The sequence below is a fragment of the Felis catus genome, chromosome C2 (assembly GCF_018350175.1).
Source record: "Felis catus isolate Fca126 chromosome C2, F.catus_Fca126_mat1.0, whole genome shotgun sequence".
Lineage (NCBI taxonomy): Eukaryota > Metazoa > Chordata > Mammalia > Carnivora > Felidae > Felis > Felis catus.
The window spans coordinates 12,019,434-12,045,561 of NC_058376.1; the positions used below are offsets into that span (position 1 = coordinate 12,019,434).

Consider the following 26,128-nt stretch of genomic DNA (forward strand, 5'->3'; position numbering starts at 1 on the left):
CGACTGAGCCACCCAGGCACCCCCCTTAGGTCTTTTCATCTCCATGTACAGATGAGGAAACTGAGGGGTCACAGGCTAGAAGTTGCCTGAGGTAGAATTTAAAGCTTTCTAGACTGATAGCTCCCAGATGCCATTAGACCCTCACACCCGGCACAGCTCCTGGATGATGGCAGGAAGGGACTAAGGATTACCTGGCGAATGAGTGGACACCAAAAATGGCAGATGAAAGCCTCATTCAATATCTGACGATTACCCAAATGTAGTACCATTAATGCATACAGACTAAACAGAGAATAAAACTTTAATAGAGCACCAGCACTATAGAAAACGTATACAGTAGAAAAATAAATCCAGGCCAAGTATCTCTGAGAGCCCAAAGTTTGCTGACCACATCTGAGTTGAGGCTGTTTTTTGGAGGCAGTCTATCGGCAGTCTGGTTGGATTTTACAGCACCTCGGTTTTTATTCCTCATTTAAAATATTTTTGTTTCTTATAATTAAAACGTATTCCTTATATTAGTGACCCCAAGAGGCTGAAAGTTATACTCCCAGTGGTCAACAATTTTTTTCTTAAAGTTATTGAGGTCTTTATAAAGCAGCAAATTCCCAACGTGGAGTTATTTTTGCCAAGTGAGTCTTTAAAAATCTAGCTCTTTCATTGTTCAGATGTTGTCTCGGAATCTTCGGGATCCAGATTTGGGGTTTGCCCAGGTGGTTTCCCGCTCCATTTACCCTCAGATGCAGGCGAGAGAACCAGGGGGGTGCTGTACTCAGCTGGGTGCACTTCCCCTTCGGGGACCAGCCTGGAGGAGCCCTGCCCTGACAGGGTCCCCGGGGTACAGCCGTTGCCAGGATTCTGTGTGCTGCTTTCAGAGGCTGGCGTAATGACGCTCAGTTTGTCAAAGACTTCATTGTCATCAGAGGGCGGGAAGGAGAACAGAAGTGTATTGTGATGAGGGCAGCCCAAAAACTGCAGGAAAAAAAAAAAAAAAAGATAGTTAATGATCAGATTTTCCCATTTCTTTTTCTGGACCTACACAGATTTTATACAGAACTCCTGGCCAGAGAATGCGAGCTTAAAGGATGTGACAATCGCAGAGGGAGAGTTCCTCAAAATGTTAAAAATAGAATTATCATATGATGCAGCAATTTCATTTCTGGATACACGTCCAGAAGAACTGAAAGCAGGGTCTCAAAGAAATATCTGCACACCCATGTTCACAGCGGTATTATTCACGAGAGCCAGGGGGAGAAGCAACCCGAGTGTCCGTCAACGGTGGAATGGATAAGATGTGGTCTGTTCATACAGTGGAAAATTACTCAGCCGTAAAAAGGAATGAAGTTCCGACACATGCTACGTGGATGAACCTGGAGGGCATTACACTCAGTGGAAGAAGCCAGGCACAAAAGGACAAATGCTGTATGGTTGCACTTACGCGAAATCCCTAGAGTAGTCAAGGTCATGGACAGAAAGCAGGACGGGGGTGCCAGGGGCTGGGGAGGGGGGGATGGAGAGTTCCTGTTTAACGGGGGCAGAGACTCTGGTTGGGATCATGAAAAAGTTCTGGTGACGGATGGTGGCGATGGCTGCCCACCAATGTGACCCGCACTGTCAGAGCAGAACCTGGCCCGGGGCTTGATCTCCCGAACCGTGACATCGTGACCTGAGCCAAAACCAGGAGTTGGCTGCTTAACCGACTGAGCCGCCCAGGTGCCCCCGATGGTTCCTCTTTTAAGCTGGGATTTAGAGCAATCACAGCGCTGTGGCACTAACACAGGCCTGAGTGTCATTCCCTCTGGGAAGGAGGATGTCGCAGGCACAGGATGAACGTGTCTCGGAATAACGAACAGAATCTCCCGTCTGTCTTCAGGCAGGGTTAGGGGCTCTCTTTGGTGTTTGCCAGTACCCGATGAGCCCCTAGTCTCAGCCCTCAGCCCTGTGCCACCTGGCAGCCACGAGTCACATGTGGTTTCTGGCCACCTGAAATGTGGCTACTCGAATCAACACGTGAGAAATGCCAGATTTCGAAGACGCTGTATGAAAAAAGAATGCAAATATTTCCAAAATTATAAAGACCGTTGATGACCGGTTGAAATGATATTTTGTAAATACTGGGTTACAGAAAGTATATTGTCAGTGTTAATTTCGTCTGCCCTTTTTTACTTAAAAACAAATAAACGACAATGTGGCTACTAGCCAATTTCAAATACACATGGCTTGTGCTATCTTTCTGTCTAGCGCAGTGAATGCACATGGCCTTGTTTATTTCTCTCTCCTAGGGCATGCGGCTAGTTACGAGCAGGAACCCTGGTCTAACCATCCGGGGCTTTCCTGCCCTTTGAAGCATGAAAGATGCCCAGGTGTTTCCTGGAATATCTGCCGACTTCATGTTTGCCGTTTTCCTCCCGGTAGGTCCACCGATGCCCTTGGATCTTCAGGATGAGGTGGAGACAGTCTCAGAGCTCTGCAGTTTCCCTCAACCCTTTGATGGGACTTGGTTTAATGCCGCAGGATTTCCACCTCCCACCTGATGGAAGGGAGGGGAGGGGCAAGAGGAATTACACCCAGATCTCAGTTTGTGCAAAGGAAGACACTGCGGAGAGGAGTAACTTCCCCAAACTCTCAGATCCGGTGGATTCGTAAGAATGGGCCAGGGCTGCTCTTGATTCTCCTGGGAAAGGGGACAGGAAAGAAGAGAGGAAGATGGGCTGAGTCTCAGGAGAGCACATGTCAGGCTGGTGTCCAGGCGGGACACATACAGAAACGCAACAGATTGGTGTTGGATAAGCCTCCGTGTTGCTCTAACTCCAAGTCCCTGTCCCTGCTAAGTCCCCCGAAACCCAGAATTGTTCTCTGGGCCGCGGTTGGCGAACCTTTACATCACGCATCAGGCTGGAGCATCCCATGATGCAACGATCCCAATCTTTGTAGTTTCCCGGTGCTTCCTTCGTCCCGCTCCCCGCTGGCCCCCTTCTCCAGCTCCCCTGCCCGCATTTCTCAGCCATCCCAGAGGCTGCCTCAGCAGGCAGCTGGGGCAAGTCTTCTAGTCTTGGAGCAGGGGCTCGTTCCAGCAGATCTGGCTTTGAAGTGCCTTGCGGCAGGTGGTCCCAGTTGTCCTTTCCTGTCTGACCAGTCTGTGACGACAAGCCACAAGCAAAAACAGCAGGTGAATAGTTTTGCTTCCTTCTGGGTCTCCACTTAGAAAACGCCTTCTGCCCAGAACAAAGGGCCTGCCCCTCTTTGTTCTTCCTGCTTCTCAGGAGCTCACAGAGGCCTCTTGGCTCTTTCTGGCTGAGGCGGTCTTGATGAACTGATTAACGATCTTGAGAGAAGGTTCTAACTGCTCGGAAACACTTGCCTGTGGGCATGCGTCTCACTTTCCCTCCACCGTGGACGGCGTGCGGCCTGGACCAGCCCTCACGGTGCTTCTTCCGCAGCTTCTGGCAACACTGGGGCTGGCCTGGCTCACGGCAGCGTCCGGAAACTGCCCTACACAGAAGGGCGCGGGACGCGAGGGACCGCGTCCTTCCAGGGGCAGTTGCCACCAACTGACCGGGTGGTGTGGGGACGGGGCCTGACACCAGCTATCAACAATATGGTAACGGGACCAGAAGAGAAAGAGATGGCGAGGCCTTGGTAAGACACATGTACCTCGGAGCTTGGGAAACTCACCGTGTGGACATTCAGGGACCCGCCATATCAGTGAAGTTTTAGGGGTCCCCTGGAGTAGGACCCGCTGGACATCTTCTCTAAAGTAAAGGGCCAATGGCTGTGTCTCACCCCTCCCACCGCTAACAACTGGCACCATTGCTAAGTGGGCCTCTCTGGGTCTGGAGGCAGCACATTCCATACCTGGGAACCCAACTCCAGGGTGTTTGTAGAGGGACACAGGACGGCTGCCAAGGGCAGGAGAGGCCCCCGCAGGACGAACGGGCTGTAGAGCAAGCCGCCCTGGCCGCATCTCGTGACCGGCCGACGCAGGGGCACGAAGGCCCGGCATTATCCGCCAGTGACGACGTGTTAACTGGACCCAACGAACACGAGGTGCGCGTGGCCCGGCAGATCCTTGACGGGTCTGTGGTGGGGAGCCACGCCGGGTGGGGTGGACGGCAAATCCTACAAGGAGAATCGCTACGCGGATGACTGCCGTTTGGGGGCCAGGCCCGGCCACTGCCGCGGAGAGTTATGCCCGATTTGTAAGACGGCTCCTGGACGTTACCGGGACCCAGCAGGGACACGGCCCGTGGCCAGAAGCGAGGTCGGAGGCTGCACGTACCCGGGGCCCGGCCTCCCACGCCACCCACCCCCGCTGCACCAGCGCCTCCGCCTCGGTCCGCACCACGACTGCGCGGGGGGCCGGCCGAAGGAGGAGGAAAAGGCCAAAGGCGGTTCACAGGGCGGCTGGCGTGGTGCTATGGGCACACACCCAAAACGGCCTGTGGCGGCACTGCGGCCCGAACCAGGGGGCCCTGAACGGCAGTGGAGAGGAGAAAGCCCTCCGTCGGCGGAGTTTCGGGCCGCGCATCTGGTCGTTCTCTCGTGTTGGAAGAAAAGCGGCCCCGAGACCGGGCTCCCCGTGGACTCGCGGGCGGAGGTCGATGGCTGGACTCGGGGGAGCGGCTCCAAGTGGCTCCGTGTCGTGTGTGGACTCTGAGACCGCCACGGGACCCCGTGCCAACCGAGCCCACGCTCTGTCGGACCTCAGCGGCGCTGACCCAGGCCCTGGCAGACAAGGACGGCAAATCATCCCTCCCACAAGCGTCCACTACAGTCAAGTGCTTTACCGCCCCTTCTGGTGTCACCACCGCAGAATGTGACCCGATTTGGAGACGGGGTCTTCATGGAAGTATTCAAGTTAAAAAGACCTCCTCAGGGTGGGCCTCTAATCCGTATGCCTGGGGTCCTCATAAGGAGAGGCAACGTGGGCACGGGCACAGGCACACACATGAAGGACACCACGTGACGATGAGGGCAGAGGTTGGGGCGACGCATCTACAAGCGAAGGGATGGTAACGACGGCCAGAAACCACCAGAAGCCAGAGGAGAGCTGGGAACGGGCTCCCCGTCACAGCCGCAGAAGGCACCCACCTGCCGGCGCCCCGATGTCAGGCCTTTGGCCCCCACAACCGAGGCACAATAACCTTCCATTGCTTAAGCCACGCAACCTGTGGGGCTTTGTTACGGACGCCCCGGCAAGTTAACACGGCCCCCGCCTAGTATCGCGTGAGACCGGGGGCCCGCTGACAGCAAAAAAGGCCTGGAGCGGGCACACGTCTAAGGGGCCCACTGGTGATACCACGCGGCACACGACCCGGCCGCGGCCAGCCCGGAGGGGCGGCGGACCGACCGGCGGGAGGTGCGGGTGACGCGCCAGCCGGGAAACGGTGCCCTGCGAGAACGGGGCATCGTCCCGCGGCACCCGGGGTGCACCCAGAAGCAAGGACCGTTACGTGACGCTGCATCTTCGATAGAGAACAAGGGTTCAGGAACCAAGGGGGAGAAACCGGAGTAGCCGCACTTACCATCGCTCTCAGGGACCCACTTAGGGTGCGCGCTCAGTTTTAGGCTGAGTCTGGAGCAGGATCCGCCAACTGTGGGGAAGCCCACCGGATTAAGAACGGTTTCAGGGGCGCCTGGGTGGCTCAGACGGTCAAGCGTTGAACTCTTGATTTTGGCTCAGCTCACGATCTCACGGTTTGCGAGTTCGAGCCCCACATTGGACTCTGTGCTGACAGCATGGAGTTTCTGCCTGGGATTTTCCCTCTCTCCTCTCTCTCTGCCCCTTCCCTGCTTGTGCGTGTGCACACGCTTTCTCTCTCTCTCTCTCTCTCTCTCTCTCAAAAATAAATAAATAAACATTAAAAAAACAAAAAGAGAGAGAATGGTTTAAAAGTTAAACCATTAAATGATTACCTATGAGTGGTTGTATAAATACCTGCATGATATCTTGATTTCTGCCTCCTGGCCTACAAGGCCTGAAGCATCTGCTTATCTGGTCCTTAAAGGAAAAGTTTGCTGACCTCTGGTCTAGAGAGTTCCCAAAGGGGGAGCCTTCTTACCAGGGGACACAGTAGGACAGTCCTGGTAAACTTACATTATGGCCGCCACTTCTTCATGTCAGGAACCCAGCTGGCAAGGAAAGGCGACACCGGATGTCTCAGGGTGTCCCTTGCACAGTTCTTTTTTTTTTTTTTTTTTAACATTTATTTTTGAGAGAGAGGGAGAGAGGGAGCACGAGAGCGCGGGGGAGGGGCAGAGAGACAGGGAGACACAGAACCGGAAGCAGGCTCCAGGCTCTGAGCTGTCAGCACAGAGCCCGATGTGGGACTCAAACTCATGAACCGAGAGATCATGACCTGAGCCGAAGTCGGACACTTCACTGACTCAACCACCCAGGTGCCCCATCCCCTGTGCAGTTCGAACGGCAAGTGAGTCACTGGGCGTCTCAGGGTGGTCTCTGTGCCATGATGGCAAGTGGACAAGTGCAGCCGCCCAGGCTTCTGGTGCCCCGTGACTAGAGACTCAGAACTACTCAGGGCTGAGGGCCTGGGGCACCAATGAGACAAACAGCAGTCGTGGGAGGGGAGTGGGGAGAGGGTCCCACAGGGGGGCCAGCAGAGCTGTGAGACTGTGTCACCTGTGCTCCTGAGACAGGCCCAGAGTGGCTCCATTAACCTTCCTCATGTAACTTTCCCCAGGAAGAGAGTGACTTAAGTCTCGGGGGTGCTGCTCTGGTGGGTTCCTGTATAAGGGGTGGACTGTATTAGACGCTGAGGTGTGTCCCCCCCCCAGATCTCCTTCTGGAAGGAGGCCCTCGCTGCCCTGGCCACCGGGGGGGTACTGCTGGCAGTTGTCTCACAGCTGAGTGCCCCCCTAACGACTTGGGACTTCAGGCAGGGAAGGTCAGAGAAGGAACAACGTCCAGGTTGGAGGGACGGTCTGCCTCCTCCCCGTGGGCTGTTCCGTGACCACAGACTGCCCTGCAGTGGTGTCCTTCTCCAGGACAGTCCGCCACGTGGGATGAGATGGCCCTGACTTAAAAGGAAGTCCCCTTCCGGGGCACTTGGGTGGCATAGTCGGTTAAGCGTCCAACCCCTGATTTCATGATCTCACAGTTTGTGAGTTCGAGCCCCACATTGGCCTCTGTGCTGACAGCATGCAGCCTGACAGGATTCTCTGTCTCCCTCTCTGCCCCTCCCCTGCGTGCTCTCTTTTTGTCTCAAAAATAAACATAAAAAAAAAAAAGAGGTCCCCTTCCAGTCAGGCCCCCTCGTAGGCCTACCTCTTTCAGGTGCTGAGGCAGACAGTTCCCAGGGGAGAAGGCGTGCTTGGTCTTCTTGTACAGGCACCACAGCAGGGCGGAGCAGCCGAGGAGCAGGAAGGCCACACACACCGAGGCGGCCAGGACGACGGCGACAGTCCAGGACGGGGCAGTCTCTGCGGGGACGGGACAGAGGGCTGCGTTACCTGCTGCTCAAGTACACACGGGTCACGTGACCTCAACACCATCCCACCGTCACCATCCAGTGGAAATCCCGGCAAGCAGGGCCATCCGCTCATCTCGGAAGGGGTGAGGAGGTACCACGGGAAAGCGGCTCCAGAATCCAGGCGTTTCCAGCAAGGGTCACCCCCTCCTATCTGTTCCCAGGTTTGGTTTCTGGCAGGACTGCTGACAGGCAGGGTAAGAGTAAGCAAGAACCCTGGCCAGTGAGCCTCCCCATTCCGAGAAACCTCTTCTGCCTTGAAGTGGGAAATGGGACTCCCTGGGGCCCCAGAGCCCCAGTAAAACACACGCACTGCAGCGTTTTGTACTGAGAACAGCAAAAGGTCCTGGCATGACGTCTCCACCCGAGCCTCCGCGCCCAGAGACGCGCCCAAACTCCAACATTGTCTCCTAGTGGCCTAAGGCCACGCTGCTGGGACGGGACGCCCCAGCACCTGCCTTGGGTTTCTGTCGGGGGAAACTCAAGGCTGCCAATACCCGGCCTTCCTTTCTTAGAGCGTTTACCATAAAAAGTTTATGACTGTGAATCCTTCCTCTGCCCCTCTGAGATGCATACGTATCTCGTGAAACCCAGGGGTGTCCTTCTCAAGGACCCACAGGCCATTCCTCTAAACTGCAGCCATCAGGAAGGCGGGCCCCTGTCCCCCAGCCTCCGAAGGAAGGTAGGAGCTGACCTGTTAATGCCAGTCAGACACTGATGGCCTGACTGCATTGACGCTGACCGACCCTCTCACCTGCTTTTTGTAATTTTCCTCTTCCCTGATTCTCTCTTCTCTTCTCCTCATTTCCCTTTAATTTTTTTAAAAATGTGTATTTGAGAGAGAGACAGAGTGTGAGCAGGAGGGGAGGGGCAGAGAGAGAGGGGGACACAGAACCCGAGGCAGGCTCCAGGCTCTGAGCTGTCATGGTAGAGCCCGAGGCGGGGCTCGAGCCCGCGAACCGTGAGATCATGACCTGAGCCGAAGTTGGGCTGAGTCACCCAGGCGCCCCCTTGTTCTTCCTTTAAAACGGCCGGGCAGCTCAGGGCGCCTGGGTGGCTCAGTCAGTTGAGCGTCTGACTCTTGATTTCCACTCAGGTCATGATCTCACGGCTTGTGAGTTCGAACGGTGCATTGGGCTCTGCGCTGACATCACGGAGCCTGCTTGGGATTCTCTCTTTCCCTCCCCTGATCACTCTCTCTCCAAAACAAACAAACAAACAAACAAACAAACAAGATAACCGGTCCAGGCAGCTCCTCCTCTCCTGCAGTCCTCACTGAATAGGTTTTTACTGCTTCAATTAATGCCCAGCTTTACCTCTGACCTGGGAATCTGTGGTCCTGGCTCCCCTCATGCAGCACCAGGAGCCTTCCTCTGTCGCCCGGGCCACCTACCCTCCCAGTGCCCAATGCCTGGCAGCTGGCGCCACCCTCCGATCAAAACGCAAAGCATCTGGTGCAGAGAGGAAAGCAAGTGAACCGTGCCCTCTAAGAGCAAGTCATTTTAAAGGGAGTCATTTTATTTGTCGAGAGTATGCTCGCACGGGGCAGACCAAGCCTGCTGGAGCCTCATCAGCTGCTACCCCGCCCCCGTCCCGTCCCCCCCCCCCCCTCCCAGATATCTGCTCCCGGGTGGCGCCTGCAGGGGGCGCAGGGGCTGGGCCCAGCCTGCCTTCCTCCCTCGGCCCCCTGTGTTTTCATTCACAACAGTGGCCTCATCCTCCTCCTGGCCGAGGGGAACTCCTCCCAGAATTCCCTGGTGAATTCTTGCTTCATTTGCTGGACCCAGGGGTGGTGCCTTCCAGCCCCCAGTTTCAGCACTCAAACAGGTCCTTTCTCGGTGAATGCAGGGTCACGTGGCGATCGAGCTGGATGCAACGGTCCCGGGCCTGTACCTCAGCGAACGACAGGAGGCCGACTTGGGATCTGCTATCTCAGCTCTTAGGGAAGCCCCAGGCCCCTACTCGTCCACCTGTCCTTCCATCTAGCATTTTGGCAGTTCTCTGTGTGGCGCGCAGCAGGCTTACTCACTGAGTGTCGACTAAACACTGCTGGCCTCGACCCCAGACCCTGCGCCGTCGATGACACTGTGCCGAGCCCCCCACGCCCCCCTCCCAGGGCAGCGCCTGGGCTCCTTGTGATCCAGCCAGGATGTGCCGGCATCTTATTGGAGGACATTCCATGGGCACATCTGGTTGGTGGTGACAAAATTCAAAAGATGCACTTGTGACTCACCCCGAGAGAGAAGGGGTAAGGACAGGTCACTGCGTCACACGGGCTGAGAATTACGGGACGATCTGTGAGTCAAAACCCTCTGCTCTCTGACCTGCTGCGGGTCAGGAAGGACTCCCTTCCTCTGTGTTACCTGCAGGGAAGTCATGCCTGCGCTCGCCTGCGGAATTCATCTGTAGGCAGTAAAATTACAGGGAAGATAACCTGCTCCATCCCCGGTCATTCACTGGCTGAGCGACAGGCCGTGGGCAAGTTACTTCCCCTCTCTGAACCCTGATTTTCCAGTTTGTAAAAGGGGCAGGGCCCAAAGCTCTCAGGGAAAATCTGTCATGAGGTTTAGAAGAGAAGACTGTGTTTGGGGGCGCCTGGGTGGCTCAGTCGGTGAAGCGTCTGACTTCGGCCCAGGTCATGATCTCGTGGTTCGTGAGTTCAAGCCCCGCGTCGGGCTCACTGTTGTCAGTGGCAGAACCTGCTTCAGATCCTCTGTCCCCCTCTCTCTGCCCCACCCGCCCCTGCTTGCACTCTCTCTCTCTCAAAGATAAACGTTAATTAAAAAAAAAAAAGAGAGAGATAACTGTGTTTAAACAAACCTAAGATGATGTTTGACAAAAGCAGGTTTTCAGTAGGTGACACTTTTCTTTTATAAAATGTTTGGATTTTGTCAGTTCGTGGGTAATCACTTACAGTCACAAAATATTTGAAATATTTCTCGTTGGTCAAATTGTAGGCCTCACACTGTGTCTCATGACATAAACCTTGAGGAGCACCTGACAATGTGATTGTAATAATGTCATTATTAGTAACCATAATATCTAACGTATTAAGGCCTCACTTTGTCCCAGGCACTGTTCAAGTCCCCCAAGCCCCGCGTGTGGTGGCAACACACTGCTGTCCCTATTTTGCAGATGAGATGCCTGAGGCAGAGGGCAGTCCGGGACTTGTCCCATGGCCCATGTCATGTTAATGGGGGAAGGAGGGGACACCGGGTGATCCCGAAATGTACTCAAGGTTTTGGAAAAGCAGATGACAGGTGTTCAGAGCAAAGGATGATTCTAGACCAGCGATTCTAGTGATTCAAGCAGGATGGGGGCTCCCAAGGTACAGAATTCTAAATCAAGTAAAAATGATTCAAGAGGGGAATAAAATGAGAAGAGACTTAGAGGAGGTCTATAGAAACAACGTGTGAGCTAGCAAATAACTTGTAGCGCACAGACAGGAGGCTTTTTATTACTTAAAGGCACTGCACAGAGGCTCAGCCAGCTCAGACCGTGGAAGCAGGGACACAGGCAGGTGGACTTGGGCACTGACCTTGGGCCTACAGATGTGAAGCACTGAACTGGGGGCTAGAGAAAAAAACAGAGACAGAGAATGCCCTTCAGGGAGACCGCAAGACTTTCATTCTCTGTGTGGCTCTGTAGGCCTGAGAAAACTTCCTACTACAATTGCCGATCTTTGGATGACACCGCAAAGATCACGGACCTGGAAGATGTGAAAGAATCCTGGATTCAGGCAGAGCGCGCCTGGGTGGCTCAGTCGGTTGAGCAGCTGACTCTTGATTTTTGCTCAGGTCATGATCTTGTGGCTCCTGAGTTCGAGCCCCGGATTGGGCTCCAGGCTCACAGCTTGGAGCCTGTTTCAGATCCTGTCTCCCTCTTTCTGCCCCTCCCCCACTTGTGCGCACGCGTGCATGCTCTCTCTCTCTCTCTCTCTCTCTCTCAAAAATAAATAAATGTTAAGAAAAAGAAAAGAATCCTGGATTCAGGCAATTTGTGCATTTAAAGAACAAAGGGAACAACAACAATAATAAGATTCAAGACACTACAGGCCAGCAAGCTTGATGCTGATCTCCAGAAAACAATAACAAACATTCCAGAATGGAAAATTAAGGGTTAGTTATCAACACTTAAAAAGGATAAGGATGGGGGCACCTGGGTGGCTCAGTCGGTTAAGCGTCGGACTTCAGTTCAAGTCATGATCTCACGGCTCGTGAGTTCGAGCGCTGCATCAGGCTCTGTGCTGATGGCTCAGAGCCTGGAGCCTGCTTCAGATTCTGTGTCTCCCTCTCTCTCTCTCTCTCTCTCTGCCCCTTTCCTACTCACACTCTGTCCCTTTCTCTCAGAAATAAATAAGCGCTGAAAAAAAATTAACAACAACAACAAAAAAGGATAAGGATGATAACTGAAAACAACATTAGGGCACCAAGAAGCAATTAGTTCAAAATGGCTGCCTTTCCTTTTTTGGGCACGGTAACCTGTTGGTAAATTACGGCATATGAGGGGCTGGTTTTTCCTAGGCTGTGTTCCTCGGAATGCTAGTCCTCAAGAGAAGGTGGTGAGAGGTCAAATACGCTAAAAGTCCTAATATACAGGGTGGCTTTTCTGACCGCGCAATCCAGCGCCCCATCGCTTCTAAGCACCCTCAAGATTACAGGGCTCTTGTTTTGAGAAACATTCCTAAATAGTCCTGGAACACAGTTGATGAGGAGCAGAGATGATGAATCAATGAGACTGTTGTCGCATCGCAGTTTTGTCCGCTGCACTGTGACCCGGAAGATGAAAAGTTTTGTTCTCTCTGGAGGGAACTCTTTCTGACTCTCCTTGGTATTTCTGTAGCCCCCAGATCAGCGCCTTGCTGCCAGGAGGGCCTCGGTAAATGAAAACGGCCAGGAGTGGACCTGCCTGTATTCACCCTTCCGTGGTCTGAGCTGGCTGAGCCTCTCAACGATGTCTTTGAATAATAAAAAGGCCTGCCGTTTGGGGGCAGACACGCAGCCGCAAGTTTGCATGACCCCGTATGCAATGTGCCTGTATGTAAATGATCACAGCGTCCGGGCCAATGGTACTCTCCCCTCTCCCTCTTTTCCTCCTTCCCTCTCTCTTTTCTTTTAAGAAACAGGGAGCATGGAGGCACTGTGAGGGACGGTGTTGCGATCCTGGTAGCCAAGACAGCCTTGCTGGAGACAGTCCAGCCTTGCTGGAGACAGTGATAAAGGTCTCCAAACTCTCCCTCATGTATCTGAAGGGACTGGAGACATGCAGCCTGGGAAGGGAAGGCTCCTGGGGGTGGGGCTTGGCCCTGCTGGGTGGTCTTGTGGCGGGGGGGAGGTGATGAGACTCGCACCAGGAGGCCTGAGGGCACAGAATGGACACGGTGCGGGTGGGTGCCAGGGGGCAGAGCCCAGCTCAATGAACGGAAAACGTGTCCATCCGTCCCTTTGGTCTCAGAGTGTACGAGTTGCCTCGGAAGGTGGTGTGGTCTCCTTCCGGCGGGAAGCAGATCGGTGAGAGCTGACCTGGGCTGCAGTTTGAGCTGGACGTGTTCCTGTCTAAGGAACTTTCCAACGCTAATACTCGGTGGGTGTCTATAGGCTCAGAGGAGGCAGAGGAGGCTCAGAGGAGGCAGAACTACAGACGGTGATTTTCAAGACTCACCGGCATTGGTTGTTGGCTCACACACAGGCTCGCTCCATTCCCCGGTTTTGTTCCGATCAGGAAGAAACCCTTGAACTTGAACACAGTAAGTTGTCCGTGGCTCAAGATCTCTGAGGACCTCAAAGTCATACTGACAAGTAATCGGCCACTAGGAACGAAGACAAAAGTGAAAACATGCCTCCGCAGTGAAAGGACACCAGCTCTTTTTCCTCCCCTATTTGCCAGTTATAATCTTTACTTTGGGCTCAGAGCAGGCAGGTGAAGGAAGCGGGTGTTCCTCCCAGTTCACGTCAGGGGCCCCGAGAGCATTTTAAGGCACGGGGCAAGGATGGACTGTGGTCCCGATGGAACCGCTCCATTTCCTGAGTTCTCTAGTTTAGATGCCATCTAAACCATCCTACTCCTTTTTAAAAAAGAATTAAGTTGTAGGGGTTGAATATGTGTAACCAACACATTCATATGCTGAACGGCTAACTTTCAGTACCTTGGAAAGTGACTTAGTGGGAGCCTGGGTCTTTCCAGAGGTGATTAAGTTAAAATGAGCTCATTAGGATGGGCCCTAATCCGGTATGACCAGCGTCCTTACAAGAGGAAATTTGGACACAGACATGCACATGCCACAGAAGGACGGAGGCACAGATTGGGCTGTCACTTCTACAAGCTGAGGAACCAAAGAGAGCCAGCAAGCTGGAAGCTAGGAGACAGGCATGGAACAGAGGCTCCCTCACATTCCTCGGAAGGACAGGCCACCACTGCTGACACCTTGATCTCACACGTCTGGCCTCCAGAACCTTGAGCCGACGCCTTCCTGTTCAATCTGTGGTACTTTGGTATAGCAGCCCCAGAACTGCTGCCACCGGTCATGTACAGTGAGACTCCGTGTGGTTTTCCTTCTAAGTCAAGGGCAGGTGGCCGACCCTCAGCTGCCCAGCCTTCTCCTTCGAATCGCTTCTCTGCTGGAGCCCCTGGGATGCTCTCGTCCAGCGGCGGCCTGCCTCCCCTGCAGGGCACACATCACAGCCTGCCTCTGGAGGGACATCCCTGACTCAGCTTAGTTTGAATAGAAGCTATCATAATTGATATATTCCTGAATTTGGGAAACCAAGACAGTTTCCGGGAAAAGAAAGGAAACAAGAGCATCTACCAGCCACACCTCCATCACGGTTATCATTTCTGGATAGAAGGCTCCTACTTAAAACGCGTTCCGGGCATAGGAACTTCCACAGAAAGTGAGCTCAGACTCTTCTTTTGCTTTAGTAATTGGTTATTTTTCTTTTAGGGCTGGGCTTGTTGAAAACTTGTCTCTATTCCTTTATTGTACGAGAAAGTTAAGCTCACCGAGGACAAGAACCGGATTATACCATCGACTGATGAAAAGCATGGTGTCACTTCCAATAATTAAATTTATTTTTTTTAATGTTTCTATTTATTTTTGAGAGAGAGAGAGACAGAGCATGAGCGGGGGAGGGGCAGAGAGAGAGGGAGACACAGAATCGGAAGCAGGCTCCAGGCTCCGAGCTGTCAGCACAGAGCCCGACGCGGGGCTCGAATTCACAGACCGTGACATCGTGACCTGAGCCGAAGTCGGACGCTCAACCGATTGAGCCACGCAGGAGCCCCGTAACTTCCAATAATTAAAAATAAGAAAACCCTGGCTTTCATTTCTAGAACTCCAATACCCCTGGGGCGCCTGGGTGGCGCAGTCGGTTAAGCGTCCGACTTCAGCCAGGTCACGATCTCGCGGTCGGGAGTTCGAGCCCCGCGTCAGGCTCTGGGCTGATGGCTCAGAGCCTGGAGCCTGTTTCCGATTCTGTGTCTCCCTCTCCTTCTGCCTCTCCCCCGTTCATGCTCTGTCTCTCTCTGTCCCAAAAAGAAATAAACGTTGAAAAAAAAAAATTAAAAAAAAAAAAAAAAAAAAAGAACTCCAATACCCCTAAGACCTTACGGTGCTCTTTTTTTCAAAGACTGAACTCAGGGCTGACTCACAGTGGCAGGCAGGGAAGGACAGATAGGGAGGGCCCTGTTCAAGTCCCCTCTGACTGCTTTTTTCCAGTTGTCTTTCACACCTGGGCAACTTCTCACTTTATCTGCCCACTCTCTCCCAGCAGGAAGAAATAGAATTTCCCGAAGCCTTTTAGGAGATTTGCTTAGGGATCTAACATGGCAGCCCTTTAAGCCTGCATTCGAGAAGGGAACCACACTGTCCTATTCCTTGCAGGCTGCTGTAACAGAACAGGTGGCTTATAAACAAGAAACATTTATTTCTCGTGGTACTCGAGGCGGAAGAGTCCCAGGTCGAGGCACGGGCAGATCTGGTGTCCGGGGAGGGCTGCTTCCTGATTCACGGCCAGCCATCTGCACGCTGGGTCCTCACATGGCAGAGGGGGAGAAGGGGCTCTCTGAGGTCTCTTTTATAGGGGCACGAATCCCAAGCCTCCTAAAGGTCCCATCTCCTAATACCTTCACTTTGGGGGTTAGGTTTCAACACATGAGTCTGGTGGGGGACACAAACGCTGAGTCTACAGCACGTATAAACCAGTAATGGTGACAGGGTAGACACCAGCGAGGGAGGAGCGGGGGAGCAGGCACCCTCCCCAACACTCGGCATGTCACAACAACAACAACAGGCAGAAGTGACAGGACAAACGTGCAGCCAGACGCCTATCCTGTGGGCACATCCTGGATGAGAAGCTAAAGATAAACGAGGTGTTGCATTTCATGCCTGGTGCAGGAGGCACTCAGGCACGACAGCGGTGGAAACTGATCCTTAATAAAGGTTCGATAACTCCTGTCTTATCTTTGCATCCCAGAGCTTAACAGAGACGCCTGCACTTGATAAGTGGCTATAAAACCCATTATTCTGGGGGAGTTTGGGTGGTCCAGTCGGTTAAGTGCCCAACCCTTGGTTTCAGCTCAGGACATGATCTCCCAGTTGGTAGGATCAAGCCCTACATTGGGCTCTGTGCTGATAGCATGGGGCCTGCTTGGGGTTCTCTGTCTCTCTCTCTCTCTCTGTCTCTCTCTCTCTTTCTGTTTCTCCCTTGCTTGCACATGGGTTTTTTTTTTCCTCTCTCTCAGAATAAATAAATAACCTTAAAAAAAAAAAAAAGCCCTTATTATTCTGTATTGCTTTCTAGGCATACATTTCCTGGGATCTTGACTATAAGCAAAATCATCTATTCTGTGAAGAAGGCTGATATCCTGTGCCATTTAATGGAGCACTTTTTGAGGGAAAAATTAACTTGAGATTCTGGGGGGCCGAGCGGTATGTACCTATAAATTTAATTACACAACTCCTAAAACAATACCCATAGGTGACTCTTTCCTCCCAGACGCTTGAGAATTAAGTGATAAAAGCACCATTTAATATAGAAGGGATAACATATACATAATCTAACTTATATGACATATACATATGTCAGTTTAAGACCACGAATGGCATTCAGCTTGGAAGCAGTAAGTATAAGAACAAAACCTGACCAAGGATGAATGAAAATAGCCTTAGTGCATCTACAGAAGGGGAAGGGAACCCCATGTATTGACCATATCATTGTTCAGGTAATGGGACAAGTTTATTTTTTTTCATTATGCCATTAAACTCCCCCAAATCCTGTGAAGGACGTTATTAGTCCCACTGTATTAATGACGTGGGTTTTCATGCCCATTCTGCAGACAGGAAGGAGCTGAGGTACAAAATGTGACCGGTGTCACAATGGCAGGAGCAACATCCAACCAGGTCAAACTCCTAGCTCCTTTTTTTTTGTGTTTTAAATGTTTATCTTAATTTTGAGACACACACAGAGAGAGAGAGAGAGAGAGGGCACAAGCAGGGGAGGGGCAGAGAGAGAGAGAGAAGGAGACAGAGAATCCGAATCAGGCTCCAGGCTCCGAGCTGTCATCGCAGAGCCCGACGTGGGGCTCGAACCCACAAACCGTGAGATCACGACCCGAGCCGAAGTCGGACGCTTAACTGACTGAGCCGCCCAGGCGCCCCCTCCTAGCTCATGTTTTTAAAGGAACCATCCCCTGGAGAGGAGGAGAGTGATGATGGGGAAAAGTGGGGTCAGATGGGTAAAATGTGACACTCTTCATCTAGCATCCAGGGGTGGGCTGCCGTGACCACGGCCTTGACTGTTCTGTGGTGTACGTGGGGCACAGGGGTTCATACCGTGGAACAGCAGTTATGTAGCACGTCACCCTATTCAGCTGACTCCAACTTCTGTCAGGTGACTGCTGAGTCAGTTCTATCTTTTCCTACAACTTCCCTTCAGGGAGAGGAAGGTTTGCTCTCATTGAGCTAGGACCCTGGAAGTCATTTCCCTTGGGGCCCGGGAAGCATGAGCCAGATACTAGGCATCCTTCAGACTGGGAAGCTTCTGGCACTCAGAGGAACTGGCCTTAAACCCTTTGGACCAGAAGGTGCTACTACCTTGCAAGACCCTGACCTGGATGGCCTCCTAGCTCCCCTTCTCCATAATCACGGCCTCAGACTAATACTAGGCAAAGAGGGGGAGGCTGCACATGAAACGCATACGATTTGCTGAGCTTACCTTTTCGTCAGAGCCATTTTTCCAATATTGCACATTATAAGCCCACGAGTTATAAATATTCCTCATGGTCCATGTTTCAGGTTCATTCTCTATTTTGGGGGCTAAGAAACGCATATGTAAAGAATTAGCAAGTGCTTCTACTTGCATTCCAGGTGGTCCAATCATGGCTAAGGAAGAGAACAAAGCAAAATGGCTGTCAAACATCCCATTTAAAAACGTCAACGTTTCTTTTTCATAACGGTGCAGACCAGTGGTCTACTGAAGGACTCTGCTCTTGGATGTAAGATGGCTATGACATTGACTGATGTGGCCAAGGAGGGTGGTCGGATTTTGTTTGCTCCACGGTCATATCTGTCATAAAATACGTGTCAATTCATTGTCTGATTTCCCTCATTAGAGTGTATACTCCACGAGGGCAGGGATTTTGTCTTGTTAACTGTTACAGCTTCTGCACTAAGAATGTGCCTGACACACAGTAGGTGCCCATTAACAACTGTACCGTGAATAATAAATCTCTCTCGGTGACTGTGCTATTTGAGTCATATCCTGTATTCTTCTCTGGCTGTTGTTACTTCTTTTGAGGCTGTTAGTGGGCCTGCTTCCAGCATTCTACTCTTGTTTTTAATCTGCTGGTAGCTGAAAACCAGATAAGAAAATTTATTATTTGCTTTCAAAGCAAAATGTGTAAATAGATTCGACGTGACGTCTTGCAGCATTTTCCTGTCATATCAACTTCAAGAGGCAAATACCCAGAGAAGGGCGGTTTTTTGCTAAGAATGTGAAGAGAGCAGCCTGGTTCTCAATCCTTGCTGGGCCACTCCTTACTTGCATGACCTTTGGGCAAGCTGCTTAGCTATTGTGTATCAGTTTCTAAAGGGAATTTCCACAGATGGGTCCCCAAACGGGAACTGGAACCCGTCAGGACCCGGTCAGTCCCTTAGCAATTACAGGAGCAGAAGACTGGACTATGTTTTGAAAACTTGACTACTGTTAAGCTGCTTGTTACTTTTTTTTAAAGGGAAGGGAAGGGAAGGGAAGGGAAGGGAAGGGAAGGGAAGGGAAGGGAAGGGAAGGGAAGGGAAGGGAAGGGAAGGGAAGGGAAGGGAAGGAAAGGAAGGGAAGAGAGAATGAGCAGGGAGAGGCAGAGAAAAGAGGGAGATGGGGCATCCCAAGCAGGCTCCATGCTGCCAGCACAAGCCCAATTCGGGGCTCAATCTCACAGACCAAGAGATCATGACCTGAGCTGAAATCAAGAGGTGGACACTTAACCGACTGAGCCACCCGGGCGCCCCAAGCTGCTTGTATTCCTCAGTGTTTCTTTTTCTTAGCTTTCATAAAGATAACCTTTAGAAAAGATAATCCAACTTTGATGACTTCTGACTCCAGAAATAAGAGTTCTGTTGTCCAAGGCTGGGACAGAACTGGGAAAGAGTGGAAGGGTGTCCTAGCTGCATTCCCCACCGGGGGTGGGGGGTGGGGGTGAAGGGGGCGGGGGGGGGCAAAGTTGTGGGAGCCCCGGGGGTCCAGAGCAGGGAGGAGAATAAAGGCCCCACCCCGCACAGACACAAGCCTTCCAATGCTTCTCTCCAGGACTCCTCGGAAGACTCCACTTGAGTCTTGTTAGTGAGGGTACCCGGCCCCTCCTGTCCTCTTACTCTCTCCATTGCTATAAGGTGGTTTAATTAGTTTTCAATTCCTGATGTTCTAATTATGTTCATCTTGTGACCTCTGGTGAGTCCCCACGACCCCTCAGATCTAACCTGGGAACATTCTTTTTGATGCTTACCAGCCTGCCTGACTCAATGTACCGGACATGCACCGAATCCGTTGCTCTGTCCTTCATTCTGCGCAAACCGGCTCTCTGCATCCGGTCAGCCTGTCTCCACACCTGCCTTGAATAACCTTTATTCTTCTGCCTGCCATGTCACATTTCCTTACGTCCTAACTTCTAACTGATTTCCTCCCAGAAAATGCACTACATTAATCTTCCCAGTTCTTTTCATTAACAACACTGGCCTCAACTCCTTCTTTACCCACAAGCCTTGACATTCTTAGATTTATATTTAATTATCGTGTTGACTTTGTGACTATGCCTTCCTGTCTCTCTCATAAACTTCTTTACGACCATAGCCCTTCTTATATTCCCTAAGCTCCTTGTGCAAGGCCACCCACTTTGTGGGAGCTCAAAGAATTCTTGCTGATGGGCTACCCCATGGGGAAAAAAACCCAAGGCATGATGACGGCATTGTAATGAAATGGAAAACAAAGCGACTTACTGTCATCCACAGGACAGAAGGTGATGTTCACCCAGTCTGAGTGCTCATCTGCAAATTCAGCCCTGACTCTCAAGGTATGATCACCATACTTGGAAAGACTTGAGAAATCACATTCCATCAAGACAGTACTTGTGCACATATCTTGGAATTTCTTATAACTGTAAAATCAGAAAAATAAAATCATGAAAGTTCTCACTCTGGTCTGAGTCTGACTGTTACTTTATTAATCCCCACTACCAAAGGATAACGGAGAATAACGTGAGAAAAATACACCAAATTCGAAATCATCAGTTTTGATGAGTAGCACGCCTCGTCTATAAGAGCATTTCCCAAACTGGGTTCCATGGGACTTGGGTGATCCTTGAGATATCATAAGTTGTTTCAAAAATAATCTGTCCAAAGTCAAACGACTTGGGGCAGAAACTAGGTTAAACGTAAAGAGGCATCTGTCTTCATGACAGAACTTCTCAGTGACCTTCGTATCTTAATGAGCACGTACCTCTCCAAAACAGGGTTGAGTATTCAATACATTTGAGGAAGAAAGCTTCCCTCCTTGATTATGTGGGACACAGTCTGTGAATACTGATATACCCAGAGTAGCCAAAATAAGTATGTTACAATAATTTCAAACAATGTCCTACAAATGACTCTTGCCGCAATTCCTCTGGAAAAACCATAAAACAATTCATTTTTATACAGATGTCTTTTTATTAATTTTTTTAATGTTTGTTTATTTTTGAGCAAGAGAGAAGGAGCGTGAGGGGGGAAAGAGCAGAGAGAGAGAGAGAGAGAGAGGGAGACACAGAATCCGGAGCAGGCTCCGGCCCCGAGCTGTCAGCACAGAGCCCGATGCGGGGCTCGGGCTCACGAACCGCAAGATCATGACCTGAGCTGAAGTCGGCCGCTTAACCGACTGAGTCACCCAGGCGCCCCACTCCTATTTTATAGATGAGGCACAGGTATGGAGGACCTAAGAAACTCGCCCAACGGAACTCAGATCTGTTGGACTTCAGAGCCCACAGTCTTAGGAGCCACACCACATCTCGCCACATTCTTGGCGACGGGGCCCAGAACAATTTCCTGCTAAAAGTAGGCAGAGATCATTGGGATCATACTATTCTACAACCTGCTCTTTTCACTTAATATAGCATAAATCTTTGGTCAATTGACTCTTCACGGTCGCCTGACATCCCACCATTTGGAAACTCCAGGGGTCACTGCATTAAGGGGGCTTTCTCATACGTGGCCACTTCCTTCACTTAAACTAACGCATCGAGACGCCTGGGTGGCTCAGTCAGTTAAGCATCTGACACTTGATTTCAGCTCAGGTCAGGATCTCACGATCTGTGAGTTGGAGCCCCACTTAGCGCTCTGCGCTGACAGCGTGGAGCCTCCTTGGGATTCTCCTTCTCTCCCTCTCTCTCTGCCCTTCCTTCCTTCCTTCAATCTTTCCTTCTCTGTCTCAAAATAAATACATAAACTTTAAGAAAATATTAAAAAAAATAAACTAACGCATCAACTGACTGGAACACAGGGTATTTCAAAAGCTGTTCTGCCACAATTTCTCCTTCACAAGTCATTTTTTTTTTTTAATTTTTTTTCAACGTTTATTTATTTTTGGGACAGAGAGAGACAGAGCACGAACGGGGGAGGGGCAGAGAGAGGGAGACACAGAATCTGAAACAGGCTCCAGGCTCTGAGCCATCAGCCCAGAGCCTGACGCGGGGCTCGAACTCACGGACCGCGAGATTGTGACCTGGCTGAAGCCGGACGCTTAACCGACTGCGCCACCCAGGCGCCCCCACAAGTCATTTTTATTGCACTTAAAAAACATTTTTCTTGGGGCGCCTGGGTGGCTCAGTCGGTTAAGCATCCGACTTCGGCTCAGGTCATGATTTCGCGGTTCGTGAGTTCAAGCCCCGCGTCGGGCTCTGTGCTGACAGCTCAGAGCCTGGAGCCTGCTTCCGATTCTGTGTCTCCCTCTCTCTCTCTCTGACCCTCCCCCGTTCATGCTCTGTCTCTCTCTGTCTCAAAAATAAATAAACGTTTTAAAAAAAATATTTTTCTCCCCGTTAAACAGGTAATGTGACCCATTCCCCATATTTACATCTAGTTTTCAAAGACGATTCCATATTCGAATCACCCATACATCCTCTGAAAGTGCCCCTCCTCTGGTCACCCCTACCCAGCGCACATATATGAGAGAGTCTGTGCTATCTAACCCCTCAGGCTAAGTTCGAACCAACCTTTCACAAGCCATGGAACAATCATCAGATTTTTCAGGATCAAATTTCTTCCCCAAGGGCACCCCCAGCACATGTTGTGTTTTCCTCAGCACATCCCGTGCTCAGTCTACACTTCCATGCTAAGGACACCTGGAGCCCAGGGACTGACCTTTGTTTACTGGGAAGCCACTGGGAATTCACACCTAAAAGAGGAACATTGAAACCAAACGCCTCTACCACAAGGGCACAGAACAGAACGCCAAATAATAAACTATGGGGGAGAGAGACAGAGGGAGAGGGAGGGTGATTTTTCCACAGTGAAATCTCTACCGCTGTCACCACCACAGAAACAGACATGAAATTATCAAACCAATGTCAGTGGGAGAAAATACACAGCAGGGAAAAAGGAGACACAGGACGACCCTTCCTAAATCCTTGAGAAAATGGACAAAGCTGGACTACGGACTGGAGGTCAGAGGGAAGTACCCGCATTAAAGCTGCAAACCTTGACAGCTGCCCTGTGGTGATGTAAAAGATTATCCTTGCTCTTAGGAAGTTCACCGTGGAACATTAAGGGGCAAAAGGGCATGATGTACGATAGAGAGAGAGGGAGAAACCTTAAAGGAAGGCAAGCCTTAAAAAACGGAGAACTGGATGGAGGCTATTCGGGAGTCCTTTGTACTGAACTCGAAATCTTAAAATGTTCTGTGAGCTGGGAATTACTTGGGATTCACAAGTTACAAGACAAGTGAAGACTGTCTTGTCCATCTTCCTACTTCTTCTCTGACTTAGCAGGCCTGGGATAGGTTTGCAAAACAGAGCCGGACGAGAAGCGTGGGATGAATGGGGTCTGGGACCTGGGTTTCCTCCTGCTTCGCCGAAGGCGCGGTCTCCGTATGTTTCTGAGTCACACTGGAGGCAGGTGTGCCGGCTCATCACCCTTTGGCCTCCCGAGGTTATTTGCACTTGGCATAAAGGTGCGTCACCTGCAGTCCAGACTGTGGTGCGTGACGGCAGGCTGCTGAGGGAGGGCTGGCAGAGGGAAAAATCGGCGGGCAGGGCAGGTGCTGGGAAGTCAGAGCCCCACTGAGATAATAGTCTTGGTGACACTCACCCTTCCTTCATAAGCCTCTGTGCTGTTTTCAGAGGCCAGAGCTTTTCACAGTCAGTAGGTGGCTGACTTTCAATTTGGGGACACAGCCACAGAGTAACTGAGCACCCACTGCGCAAATGATCGGGCACCCCATAGCACGGGAGTGTTCTGTTATAATCTGCTGGAGGGGGTGGGTGGCCGGCTGGCCAGGGCTTTCCTGTTCCGCATACCTCAGTTTTCCTGGATGGCTTCCTCCTCCAAATGGCCGACTTCTAGCAATGCTACTCTAGTAAGTGGAGACGGTATCGGTGACATTTTTCTCTTAAAAAGCGTCAAATGTGACAAACCTGATACATTCGCATTGCAACTGCTACCACTGTGGCCAGTGACATCCATAGCCGTGTGATATAAGGTCATCATCTACCGGTGGCCCCGCGATTGTCAAGCTATGGACCCACACGACAAGAAAAAGTAAAAAGGGCTGTCCCTGTCTTTTCTCAGAGAACAGAACTTTCACGAGAATTTCCCGGACAGAATGAAGGCCAGCCGGGAGGCTCCCTGTGGGATATCACGGTCATGCAGGTGACAGCAGTCAGACCCTCTCCTGTCGTCCAGCCCGGTGACCAGCTCAGGGCCTTCCTGCCCAAGGATGCCCCAGACTCACCTTTGGTACTGAGCTGTGAAAGTCAGATTCCCTTTGGGAAAAGCAGGCACCTCCCACTGTAGAACGTTCTTGAAATTCACTGACTTCATTCTCACGTTTTCGGGAGGTGGCACCATTCCTAAGGCTGGAAAAATAAAAGGGAAAGCTTTGCAACTTGGTTCCTCAAAAGAGTTGCACAAGTAAATGACCACGTCCAACATGCAGGTCTCCCTTATGGCTCCATGCCTTCAAATGGGCACATGGGCGAGGGGAAAAGACCCACATCAGCTGTGCTGAGGAGTCTGGATTTTATCTGGGAGGTTGGGGGTGGGGTGGGGCAGAGAGTGAGCACGAAGAAGGGACAGATGGGGGTGACCTGGATTTGGGTGGTGGGAAAACGGTGTAAGGGGGGGGCGGGTACACGGGTTTTTTTAGATATATTTCCAGAGGTATAAACTTGAGACGTTCTGATCCGTTTGGTGTGGAGACATTAATTAATATTCATTCCCGGCTTAAGCACCTGATGCCCTGACTGGGGCTGGGGACAAGGACATCGAGAGTCCCATTTTTAGCTGCATTAGGTTTGAGATGCTGGAGAGCTATGCGAGCAGGGACGTTCAGGACAGCTGGAGGAAGGGGCCTGGTGCCCAGAGGAGAGAGCTGGGCTAGAGACAGAAATCATTTTTTTTTTTTAACGTTTATTTATTTTTGAGACAGAGAGAGACAGAGCATGAACGAGGGAGGGGCAGAGAGAGAGGGAGACACAGAATCGGAAGCAGGCTCCAGGCTCTGAGCCATCAGCCCAGAGCCCGACGCGGGGCTCGAACTCGCGGACGGTGAGATAGTGACCTGAGCCGAAGTCAGACGCTCAACCGACTGAGTCACCCAGGCGCCCCAGAGACAGAAATCATTTTTAACAGGTGCTTAGGTGGCTCAGTCGGTGGAGAGACCACTCTTGATTTCGGCTCAGGTCGTGATCCCTGGGTCGTGAGATTGGGCTCCTGGCTGAGTGTGGAGCCTGCTTACAATTCTCTCCCTCTCTCTCGCTCTGTCCCTCTCCCCCACCCCCAAAAGAAAGAAACCATTTTTAAACTTTTTAATAGAAAATATCAAACATACACAAAAGCAGAGGGAAGGGTATGATAAACCACCATGGGCCCACCACCCAGCTGGTGCCAATAGAGATACATGTTTGCATCACAGGCCGGATAGCTGGTATGGAACGCCAGACTTCTGCTGGTATCCCCTACAGGGATAGTGCGGGGGAAGGGGGTAGAGGGCCTGGTTAAGAACTTGACCCCGACAGGGATCTAGCAGAGGGGCAGGATCCTAGGTAGAAACAGCCTGAGAGGCAGGAGGAAAACCGGGACACTGTGGTATCCTGGAAGTCCGGGGATGAGTTCATCAGAAAGGAAGGGGGGTGGGGGGCGGTCCATGGTTATCTCAACCCGGGCAAGAAATCTAGGGGAGGGCACAAAAGGTTTCAGTGGATTTTGAACTCAGAAGCCCCGCAGCTGTGGAGGTAAGGGGCAGAGCTCAGGGGCTGGGGTGCTGAGGACTGAATGGGAGACCCTGGCGGCCGGACCGGGCACTCGGTCACTTCCAGGGCGCCCATGGGGTCCGCTCAGGGTTGGCCCTGGGGCCATCGCTGCCGGCGTCGCGGCCCGGCCTCCGGGTCCCCAGCGGACGTCGGGTCGCGCGGCGGCCGGGAGCCCCGGAGGGCGCGGCGCAGGGACCGGCCCGCGCCCCCTCCCCGCGGACCCCTCACCTGACACCAGGAGGCAGCCGCCCAGCCAGCTCCGCAGGCCCCGCGCCATGGCCGCGCCGGGAGCCGGGAGGGCGCTCGGGGGGCCGCGGCAGCCGCCGGGCCAGCGCCCCGGTGCCCGCGCCCCGAAGCGCCCGTAGCTCCTCCTCCGCCCCCGCCGCGGCCGCTTCCGGGGGCTGGTGGGGCGGAGCGAGCCGAGGCCCCGCCCCCCGCCCGGGCGCCGCCCTCGCCCGCCCGGCGTCCTGCGCACCCCGGCGCCCCGGGGACAGAGAAATGTTGGCGTGGCCCGGCGACGGGAGACGCGGAGGGAAGGGGACTTGCTACCCCCAACTCGTGGCTGGAAAACACCGGTAGTAAACCGTTTGCAAAACTGTACGTAAGGTACCCGGATTGGGGGAGACACCCCGCCAGCATTAAAGGCGTGCTCTTCC

General features: G+C 52.2%; 1 protein-coding gene across 1 annotated transcript; it reads right to left on the reverse strand.

Moving 5' to 3' along the window:
• Window positions 1-283: 283 nt before the first annotated feature.
• Window positions 284-25,857, reverse strand: IL10RB (interleukin 10 receptor subunit beta). The gene is made up of 7 exons (XM_003991463.4): window positions 25,701-25,857; window positions 23,954-24,077; window positions 19,972-20,129; window positions 17,696-17,862; window positions 13,146-13,293; window positions 7,283-7,437; window positions 284-969 (listed from the first exon to the last, which is right to left on the reverse strand). Exons 1-7 carry the CDS (start codon window positions 25,747-25,749, stop codon window positions 655-657), a joined length of 1,116 nt encoding a protein of 371 aa, XP_003991512.2. The 5' UTR covers window positions 25,750-25,857; the 3' UTR covers window positions 284-654.
• Between the last annotated feature and the right edge of the window lie 271 nt (window positions 25,858-26,128).